This window comes from Aristolochia californica, unplaced genomic scaffold, assembly GCF_029961685.1.
Source record: "Aristolochia californica isolate CCGP_79_NKW_82.1479 unplaced genomic scaffold, dmAriCali1.0.hap1 SCAF_2, whole genome shotgun sequence".
NCBI classification, from domain to species: domain Eukaryota; kingdom Viridiplantae; phylum Streptophyta; class Magnoliopsida; order Piperales; family Aristolochiaceae; genus Aristolochia; species Aristolochia californica.
In genome coordinates this window covers 43148840-43160583 of record NW_027181881.1, presented here as the reverse complement: position 1 = coordinate 43160583, position 11744 = coordinate 43148840, and the positions used below count along the sequence as shown (strand labels likewise).

The window sequence follows — 11744 nt, the reverse complement described above, 5'->3', positions numbered from 1 at the left end:
TTCACACGTATTTATTTACATAGTAAGGTGGTCATATATGTAGTTACTCTCTTATTTATTGATAAATGAACCTAATTTCATTAATTTTAATAGTTTCCAAGAGCTCATGAGTTTGTATCAGTATCATTCTGTTTCCGCTCATGTTCATGTGTTCGTGGTAACTCACCATTTTCTGATCGAAGCCATATACTGACAGTGGTGAAGATGTTGCTTTTTCAGCAAGAGAGTCAGTATATATTTTATATCTTGCAAATGACTTATCCTGTAGTGATTGTGCTGGCAGCTTGTAATCAGGATTTTCCAGACTTGGAATTGGGATCCCACTCGGTCCTGAAAATCTGAGTTGGATCATGACTTACTAGTCTAGTAGGTGGTTTTGGGGCGAGTCGGGGAGTTTTCGCCCTCAATAGAAGGGTTGAGTCCAATCCTGCAACCCGACTGACCCGCTCTCAAATTAGAGTCGACCCAGCTGAATTGTTGATCCCACTAGGCAAGTCGGAGAAACATCCTTGTAATAAAAATCAATGACATTTCCTAAAGAGATTATGCACCATGGCCAATTAGGATATCAGACTAGATCACTAATCCTGGATACTGTTTCTGAAGAACTTGGCAACATACATTAAAGCTGACGGATAGGCCTTCTATAGTTTTTCTTCTAAATGTTTTTCGCTCAGATTGTTGCTTGATGGCCAATTTACCTTTTGATTCATTTTTGGATTCTAGGAAATGGAAAGGAGCATGAAATATTGAATTAAAACAGTGGAATCTATTAGATTTCTATATCAACATTGCTGAGATGTAGAAAACAACCTCGGGATCTAATTCCATGAATTAGATCAGCAAAGGGGCTGACCTTATTAAGGATCTTACAATCTGATACATATTGGATTGCTCACCAAAATAGAAGATTGCAAATCTAGTGTAGAGTTTTAGGGTTTGGTCAGTTGGTACAAAATCTCAATTTTTCTATACTTAGCAAGTGGAATAACTTTGGAGTTAGTGTTAACTTGTGAGAGGTTCACCTTGCCGAGGTGAGTCGACTCTCTTTGAATAGCAGTTGAACCATTACGTAGAACTGCTCACAATGAAAATGAGCTTAGAAACTCTATTTGGCAGTCCGTCTCTACCCCACTAATAAAACAATAGAACAATAAGTAGACCCACATGAATCGGGGTTGACTATGTCGATGGGATTTGTCTTATTTTTTAACAACAAATAGACTATTCACTTTTTAAAGATAGTTCAAACAAAAAACACCTCTTAGGTGAAAAATAAAAAGATTTGGTACAAGCTAGATGTTGGTCACACTCTTATACTTTTAGGTAGCGGGTCTATAGGCATTGCTCGGGAATGATTTTAACTAACACAAATGGATGAAAGTATTTTGAGGAATTAAGGGTGTGAATAAAAAGATAGCAACTCCCTTACTTCAAAATGAAGGAGATGTTCAAATGCAATTCTTCTTCCAAGTAAGAAGGAGGTGCTTTTATTCCATTTGATGGATAAAAAGTGACCAAGTTTGACTCAAGAGGAAGATAAAAAATTCCTCTACTTAGGAAATTTTTTTTTAAAAAATTCTAATATGAAAGTTTTGAGATGGAACATAATAATGGAAACTTTCTAAAAATAGACTTATCATATAAGACAATTACTTTTTAACACATCTTGACTGATTTTGAAAGAAAATATTCAAGAGATAAATTCTAGAATAAAAGAGATTTAGAACAATAATATTTGGAATTTGGAATGAGGCAACAAGACTTTCTAATTGAAAATTTGTAATTTATCAAAAACGAAACTAAACTCATAAGGGGAAAGACTTCTCTTAAGGATACTAATGTAATGTGAGATGAAAGAAAGGAAACTTTACGAAAGGAAAGATACTCAAGTTGGAAAACGTTTGACTAGATTTTAAAAACAAATAGAAAACTTAGCCAACAATAGCAACTAAAAAAGTAATACAAAAAAAATCGGCTTAAATTCATATTTTGAATGCAACAAGCAACCAACATGACTTCTTCAAATGTGGATATCTCTCTCTAGAAATATCAGACTGAGAAAAAAATTTATTGGAATAGAAAGTAGACTCGCATAGACTTCTTGTGAGATATAGTTCTCTTTATAAACTCTTAGTCATGTTGGTACAAATTGTTTGGAAAGTTGAGGCTTTCTACTACTACTCGAATGTTGCTTGACCTTCGCTATTTCAAATGTCTATTTCTTTTTATAAAAAAATCTAATTACAAAAATTATTTTTGAGTTTGAAACTAGACTCAAAAATCTTTACAACGATATATAATTTCCCGTATGAAGCTTATGGTATGAGAGTGATAAATCAAATAAAAATAGGAATTGAGAAAGAATAAGACTAAGGGGAAAATGAAAAAGTATTCCCTTTTTCCTTTTTTTTTTTTCTTCTTCCTCCCTTTCATCTCCATCTTTCTTCTCCTTTTCCATGTCAGATCTTTATCTGCTTTGATACCATATTGATATCTTTCTCCATCTTTATCCTCTTTCAATATTGATTTCTTCTTCTAGAAAGATCAGATTAAGAACTGGTTTGATAGGTTAGAAAATAGACTTATGATATTTCTTTTGACATATAGTTCTTTATATAAAGTCTCATTCTTGATAGTATAAAATTATTCAAAATTTGAAGCTTTCTACTATTGTTGGAACCTCTCTTGCTATCTTACCTTTGCTGCTTCAAATATCTATTTCCCTTTGTAGAAATTCTGATTGCTAAAATTATTTTTGAGTTGGAAAGTAAACTCAAAGATCATTATGTAATATATAGTTTACAATATAAAAATTTCAACATGGAGGTGAGAACGTCAATGAACAATGGATACTGGGACAGGAAAGAAAGAAAAGTATAGAATATGAACTTTCTACTAGAGATATGAACCAAAAAATGGATTACATTATCTATGTGAGTTGACTGAGTCAACTTACAAAACTTGCTCTGATATCATGTTGAGTTTATGAAAAAGAAAAATACTTTACGGACTTCTTGTAATTTTGAGTACAATGAGCATCTATTTATAATAGAGGAAACAAGTAGAATCCAGTTACAATTAAACCACTTTTGTCCCAGTTACACCCAAAGTTAAATATTAAAAGATAAGTCCTAGAATAATTAAACAAGTAAATATAATTAGAAGAATAACATAACTAAAACACCTTTAATTAAGACTCTTATGTGAGGCATCCTCCTGTGAGACTTTTATAAGACTTTACCTAATTAATTTTGATTGTATGAGAATTCTTACTATGAGAGTCATGTAAGACTCTTCCATACCTATTTTTCAACACAACAAATGGAAGAAAATATAGATTTAATATTTTTTGTATGAACCAAAGCACCAGAGTCTAGACCCCGACTATTTTTAGGGGTAATTTGGAAAGTGCTCATACAAAAAAGAAGATGAGAACTATCGGTTGTGGCCAAGGTGCCTAGCTGAGTCGATCAATTACTTGCACTCATATATAGTAGATGGGACAATCTTCCACTACTCAACCAACTTAGACAATTCATCTGCAAAAGTGACATGACCACCACTATTCTCATAATGTTCTATATTTCACACAACACTATTGTTCGGTATGTTTTGCAAACCACTGCCAACAATGATAAAAAAATGTGTCCCACCTTGCCACAATAATAGCAAGACTTAAAACAATATCACTAGCCTTGTTGAAAGCATTTCCAGCCGTATAACTCGAGCATATGCTTTTGTGAGATTAGGAATATTTACACTCAACAACATTTGTGTATACACTCCTATATTCTGGTCCAAACCCATACAAAAATCTAGCAACATCTACTTCAACTTGTTGTCGTCGTAAGGCTACACCATTTTAGAAGTTTGAGCTTGATAAATCCAGAGCTTCTAAATTAAATTGTTCAATGTACTAAAATATTTTTTACACTTCTTTGTTCTCGTTGAATTGTGTAAAAATTTGAATGTATCTCATACACTATTTTTATGGGAGTAAGCAATCTCCAAAACCTCCCAAATTGCTTTACCTATAGAACAATAAACCTTAGTCTCGAGCCTCAATAAATATCTTTACTTAATAATCTGAATATTGGTAACACCTTTCTCTTTACCATTCATTGATCCACTTCTAGAATTCATAACACATATAATATGATCACTAAACTTCCTTCATTGATCAGTTAACCTTAAAACAACCTCTTTGTATGGTCAATCAATTTACTTCAATGATCGATCAACCTTGGAATACTGTTTTGTGTGATCGATCAATCTCCTACAATCGCCCCTACACAACAATGCACATCATCTAAGATCCACCCACTCCTAGGGCACTCAACACTCACCAGTCCTTACACATAAACACCACAGGAATAGAATTCGGAAAACTAACCTGGGCCATATACAAGCAATTTTTTGGATTTTCTTACTCTATTTAGTAACACTTAAGAATCACAAATAAGCATAGCAATTTCCTTGGGTCAATCTTGCTCTAATACCACGAGAGAGGGGTAGGAACACTTTTCCCCTTAAGTTATAAATCCCTTTTCTTTTTATTAAACATACTTTTCTAGTTACATGGGAAAAGACCATTTTTTTTTCCTTTAGGGCTACACAAGTCAACAATGAGAAGCTCTCCAGATGCTGAAGCCAGTTATATCAATGTTTAATTGAGATGACATATCCTCACTATATTAAAACCTTGAAGAAATGAAATTTCAATGTAACTTTGAAGCTCATTTGGCTTATTAGTTCCATGGATTTGACCGTGTAGCTTCTCATGATGCAACCATTTGGCTTATTGGTTCCATGAATGTAACCTTTTGGCTTATTGGTCCTATGAAGGTGACACAATCACGTGGGAGAGGTGTTGGGTCCTATTCCTTAGGACCAATCTACCAAATCGGTTTCATCATTTTGCAAAAAACCCATTATCACTTCAGAATGACTCGGGATGTGCTAAAACAAAATCTTCACAAATGCTTCTCATGAATGGAACTTAACTCGTGCTGGAGGAGTACCAGAACCAATCTATTGACTGAGTTTCAACATTTTTCTGAAAACAATGTTAGCATATCTCAACCAAAGAGTTGGGAGTTGATGAAATGGGATTCAAGGAAACAGGCAAACCTCATTCAACTGATTGGTCCAGCAAATAGGATCCATTCACATAGCAAGGATGGATCCTATTCACTAGGACAAGTTTGTTGAACAAGCTTTAGCTGTTTGCTGAAATTGGTTTCAGCGGGTCTCAACCCAAGAAGAGTCTAAATCATCTGCTTACAGTACAGGATTCCTGGAAACACAGACCTTTTCGTTTTCACATATTATTCTTGTCCCCAATTCTTGGTGATCGCTCGGAATCGGGAAAAGGAAATGCCATGCGACAGAACTAAACAATATGGAACCCCTGCACCTGCAATTATGCCCACGGTGAGCATCTCCTTCTCCTTTAATTTCCTCTTTTGAGAATCTGTTATATAAGATGAGAACCCTATATAAGGAGACACATTATGGTTATGGTCCCCAAAAAACTAAATCACACACAGTTTCTTTTCTCCCCATCCGGAAGAGAGACGAAGGTCCTATTGAGGAACTAAGGAGATTTAGTTGAGGAAGATCACAAAACCAATCATTCGTTCGTATCGATTGCTGCAAAATTCCGTAACAGTAGGTGATCGTTTGGAATGGTTCCAAGTATTTATCTCGAATCCTAATATTCTAGCATGATGTAAACTCTGGATTAGGATTTAAGATTATGGGTTTTCTAACAGAGAAGTCTTTTACATATTTATCACTGAGAGAAGAACTGCATTTTAGCTGCTAGTACAAAATTGATGAAGGCCTGCTACGATGTAAACTAAAACAATCTAACAGCACTACATGACCCAGTAATGTAAGTAAAACACAACGTACTCCATTAACTGCAAGAGAAGGGAGGGGACAGAGAACAAGACAGAGAAAACAACAAAGACACAAAGAGAAAGAAGCAGAAATGCAGGTAAAAAAGGATTAAAAGTACTCGCTAGTGATCATCATGCCTAGATATTTCAGTTGATTTTATTCGTTGCATAGAGCTGAGTGTGAAGACTGAGAAATGTCTAAACAAATATGGCTCCTGCATCTCTGAGTATCTGGAAGAGACGACCTTGTAAGTGAAGAGCCATGATTCGTTCATTTGAACCGATGAAGTTCCCTCCTATGAAAACGGCCGGTACCGGGGGCTTCTTACCCACCAGCTGGACTAGAGCCTTCTCTAACTCTTTCCCGCTCGGGAGCTCGTCGAGCTCGTAGACAGTGGGATAAGCCCCGAGTCCGATAAAGAGTTGCTTGATGCTGTGGCACATGCAACAGGAGCTGTAACTGAAGATCACCAATGCTTTCTGAGACGCCAAGCTCGTTACCTTCTCCATGGCAGCAACCCCAGATAGCTTTCCTTGCAACTAGGTAGCTCTGCTCGCTCTGACTAATAATCTCAAGTCACTTCAGGTTTTCTGGTTTTCAATGAACTGAGCTGTGACTTATTTATACCCGTTGCTGAGTGAAAATAAATAAGCAAAAAACAGGAAGCCATGTGTTCAGATATTTCAGTGAAATATCCAGAACGGGCTCTTCTTCGTGATTCTTCAGATGAGATGGGGACCAAAAGTAGATGGCACATTTGACGTACACAAATCAAGTAAAATGAAAATCTTCATTTTGAAGGTACGATAGAAATCGACCGTACTCTCCTTATTCCTGAGTCGTGCATGAATAACCGAAGTGCCCTCTCTGCTCTCGTCTTTTCAATCCACCAAATGGATTAGAGATTGGCTTCGGTGCCAATGGGAGTGTAGATTGGAAAGTAGAGACCCAGATCGGAATCAGATAGAAATCGAAAGGGTTCTTATTGTTTTCTCAGCACATGATTCACGAGCCTCGACTTTTAATCTCTTACAGGTTTATCAATCCTCTCGTGCGCTTCTGTTAATGTTCGGTCAAGGCATCGATTATGTCGAATTAGTTGCTGTTGCACCGAAAGAAAGATTATGATTTCGATTCCGATTCACTGTCACATAAACCAATCTTTTTTCCCTCAAACTACTTTCTGTTGCACCTGCGCTTCCACCGAAAAATTACTTTTGTTTAGTTCCACCTAGGTAATTAAAATCTTCAGGTAATGAACTAGTTTTAACAATCCTCAGACATGAGAAGCAAACAGTTACCAGCAACTTTGCTCGAGTGCATGGGTTTCATGCAGGACCACGTCAATGGGGTATCTGTCTTTTATGTCTCGAGCTCATTTGTTTGTGCTTCTTTGTTTTTATCCATCTGAGGAGAATCTACTGAGGTGGAGAAAGACGATGGAGTTCATCCACAGCTGATAACTTTGGCGAAATAAGATTCGCAGTTGAGATGGTTAAGCTACACCTACATGGCCGGGCAAAGCCAAAAAAGAACTGAGAAGACGAAGTTACAGAGGCGCAAGCAGCAGCAGCCACCAATTTGAGAAACGATATCTGATGTTCAGCTTATCAACTGTATTTTATGCCAGTACGTATGATCCGTACCAGACCTATCGATCGTCCGAGAACAATCCAGATGATCCGCCTCCATTACTTCCTTCTCAGGAAGGTCAAGTTTAATCACCTTTGGACTGCCGTATGGGCGGATAATGCAACTGCTGCCCCTCAGTTGCTTACAGACGGGAAGAATTTTTTTCTGGCTGGTCCAAAACCCTAAAATGTTGCTTTTTCAACCCAAGATTCTCTTTTCTTTCGAGCACTATTCAGATACATTTTATATATATTCTATATATTTTCCTTTTCATATTTGGGAAGAAGACGTACGATACTGTGAGGTCAAAATTTGCAGAAATCTAGTATGTATCATCAGGAAGAAGATGAGAATGAAAAAGAAAAGTATTTCCTTGACGACTTTTGAAGCAGTCATAGATTTGGAGAATAAAATGAATAGGAAATGAATGGACAGACGTTGCTTAACAAAATAATGATCACGCAGATAGAATAAGGCCTGACTGGAGAATATCTCATTCCCCTGTTCTCGTTACCACCAGAAGATTTTTATTCATTCATGAGATCTCCAGATCATTCACAATCCGGAGTGTGTATACACTCTCTGCTTTTCGAAGCAAGAGGACAACTCTTTCGGCACCCATTTTATCTCTAGAAAAATCTGAAAGGCTGCACTCTTTTCGACCTTCTTCTTCGCTGGATCGAATCTTGAGCATAGACGCATTTCTTCGTCATCTTTTTTACTTTCTCAATCGACGACGATGCGATAACGCAGAAACGATCGTTCAAGTGTAATGTAGGAGATCGCCATGTAGCTGCATCTGATAGAACCATCCATCGTAGGCAGGGAGCCAAAAGAACATCGGCTTCCCACTGCTGCCGTAACCTCTCCGGAGTAAAAGGGTCGTTTTTAAGACGCCATGCACGTATGCATGCTTACTGCATCTATGCAATGGAAATGGATGTCGATCTCGTCCTTCTATTTATGTATTCTCTGTTTTGCTTTTGCAAGTTAATAAAGACAACCAAATTTAAGCTTTAGGACTTGTTAAAACTAAAAAAAATTATAGGAAATACCGAACCCTAGGAACCTAGATCATCTCATTAATGTTAATTACGTGAATGAATCTTATTCATGAGACAGTACAAAATGACTTGTTTGATTTTTTTTTTTTTCATAAATTTTGTTTCCGCCAATGGTTTGTAGACAAACCATTTTATTTAATTTGTAGTAAATCATAGAAAAATTAATAAGTGCAGAAGAAAAAATTTGTGGGATAAAATTTTTTTGCTCCGATTTCTCTTATTTTACACAAAATTAAAATGAGATAGAAAAATGAGTTTCTTATTGCCCCAGTAACGAATAATGGAAAAATAAACCATGCAAGCACAAACACAAAAGAATAAGCCAAAGAGAACTTATTCACTATTAATAAAAATAATTTTTTTATCATTTTATTTTTATGTTGTTGAAGCTTAGGATTCCTTGATGTATAATCACAGTAGAAGAGGATTAAGGGGTGAGAAAAAAAACAAGAGTTGTGGAGAGAAGGTTTTAAGAGGAAAAAAAAGGAAGAGTGACGAATTTGGAGAAAAGAGGAGGAAGAAATTAGGGTCTTGAATTTAGTCCAAACCCGCCCCCACAAGTTATATATATTGGTATCAAAAGTATTAATATTACAAATATACCTTTCATCCTAATAAGAGTGAATAACAGACAGAAAATATAAATTAATTATATCAGTGTCACCCTAATTACATCATATCTTCCACCATATATAAGTACAAATATCGAGCCTCTATGTACTTAAAATTATGAATGAAAAACAAATAGGAATGATGCATATTGGACATGCACATATGTGATACATGCTATGAGCACAGTGAGAAAAAAAGAAAGATATCAAAGAGGTTGTAAAGGAGAATGATGAAGGAATGTGAACTTTTTTAGATTTAGATAAAGAGGAATGCGGGCTCGGATCGTGGCATCACAGATTTGATAGTGAGGTACACATCTGTACAAATTGGCCTTACATATTCTTCCCCCTCCCTCAAAGAAAAGCTGACTCCCTTTAAAAGATACCAAGGAATACATCAAAGGAAGGGCCACACAAACCCCAAAAAAAATTCCCTTCTCTGTGTTCTGTCAAGTGTTTTTCCCTTCTCTGTGTTCTGTCAAGTGTTTTTCACATGGTTTAGTGATCAAACAGGTTCCTTGTCCATTTTAAGTGTATCTGTTGGCGTGAGATCTTCCAAACGAGGACTTCTTCTTCTATTGGGTTGTCGAAGAAATCCCCCGTATCATAAGAGGCAGATATGATCCGAGAGATCAGAGAAAGATTAACAGTAATTTTTTGTATATAAATGTGGGTGTAAATGTAAGAAATCGAGAGAGGAAATAAGATTTTACCGGAAAAACTTACAGTATCATCCTATCCTTTGGGATAATCAGATTAGATTACAAGACTCTCCCATCACAACAGACTAAATTTGATTCCTAGGGTGGCTTCGTGTCTGTTTCATTTAAGAATCAAAAGATGCAATACTTTTGGTCAATCTCTGCAGCTTTATGAGATCACCTTTTTATTACTAAATGCCAGGGAAGACGATACTCGAACATTCTATCTTAAGATTGATGGGAAAGGAGCAGACAAAGGCCATCTTGATTTTAAATATGTTTCATTCAGATGATTAGTTCCTGATAGTTTAAAATTTTAAACTTAAAACCCAGCTTAGGCCTTGGCAGACAATCATAAAAATGAATCAGACAAGCCTACCGACAGTTCTTTCTCTTCTGATTCTTGATTGCGTTTGCCTTAAACTGAAGGCTTGAAGAACCAGCAAATCTTAATTATCCATTCATAACCTTATATTAGGGTCGGCTTTACTTTTAAAATGTTGTAGTATCTAAAAAAGACTCAGCCATGGTAGACTATGACTAAACTTGAGATGTGATTCCCTAGCATATGGAGAAGTGTGGAGCTAATGGGGTGGGGGTACCCTTTCTCCCAATTAATGGGACTAATCTCATTCTGCTAAACACTTTGTCTGAAATTAAGGCTATTAGGTCAAACCTGTTACTGTCCTGAAATTGCCCCTTACCACAAGATGGACCTAATATCCTTAAGGGTCTGTTTGGAAGCCGTAGAAAAGAAGAAATAAATGAGAATTTGATCATTATTATTCTTAAAAAAATAATAAAAATAAAATAATTATCAAATTCCTAATGGATAACCTTGATTCCATCTTATTCTGTAACGTGGCCAGGACATCTTTTACTAGTGAGTGTCACATTCAAGAAATGAGAAAAAAAAAAAAAAAATTGTATCCACTATCCCCTTTGGACTGTATAAATAAAGTCGATTGAGGTGCCCAATCTTCACCAAAACAAGTTTTCCTACTCACGACAAAGCATTCGTTTCCTGCCAACTTCTGCCTTTCCAAGTTTGCAGATAATCCATTATTCAGAACTTAGCCCATTCCTTCCGTCCCGATTGCTGCTTCTGTTCACATTTTGATTGTCCTGATTTTAGACTCTCTTTTCCCCATTTATTAACTGCATTTTCTCTTCCTAATTGATCACTATCTTACATTATAACTCCAGTCTCCTTTTTTTTCTACGTCCCTCCCAGTTTTGATACTCTCGTAGGAGCGCTCAATTGCTACGATGGAGGCAATTAAGAGATTGGCTTCTCAGAATGCCGTGGTGATCTACAGTCTCAGTTCCTGCTGCATGTGCCACACCATCAAGAGGTTGTTTTATGAACGCGGGGTGAATCCGGCCGTGTACGAGCTCGACGAAGAACCCAAAGGAAGAGAGATGGAGAAGGCACTCGTCAATATGCTTGGTCGCCGACCGGCCGTGCCCGCTGTTTTCATCGGTGGCCGTCTGGTAGGCTCTACTGACGAGGTTATGTCCCTCCACCTCAGTGGATCTCTGGTGCCACTCCTCAAGCGAGAGGGAGGTCTATGGCTCTAGTTTATATGTACTAAAAATTGAAATCTTCACTTCCCTTCTCTCGTGCATGGGAAAGGGGACCTTTTTGCTTATAATAAATAAGTAAAAGTTAGTAATTTTCTGTATTTCCCTTTGTACTGTCATCCTCCATTTTTTTTCCAATGGACTGATCACGTTTCATAGTGTACCCAGCAGTTATATAGTAGTATTTTCCTGTTGTAAACTCAGGTGTCACTTTTGCAATGAAATCACTGCATTTTCGCTTACAT

General features: G+C 36.6%; 1 protein-coding gene across 1 annotated transcript; it reads left to right on the top strand.

The window, feature by feature from the left end:
- The first annotated feature begins 11184 nt into the window (after positions 1–11184).
- On the top strand, positions 11185–11496 carry LOC137956739 (glutaredoxin-C1-like). The gene has a single exon (XM_068804343.1). The coding sequence runs from the start codon at positions 11185–11187 to the stop codon at positions 11494–11496; it is 312 nt and encodes a 103-aa protein (XP_068660444.1).
- Positions 11497–11744: the final 248 nt, after the last annotated feature.

Excerpts from the sequence above, each read along its gene's own strand:
- LOC137956739 (XM_068804343.1), top strand. The coding sequence starts at position 11,185 with ATGGAGGCAATTAAGAGATTGGCTTCTCAGAATGCCGTGGTGATCTAC.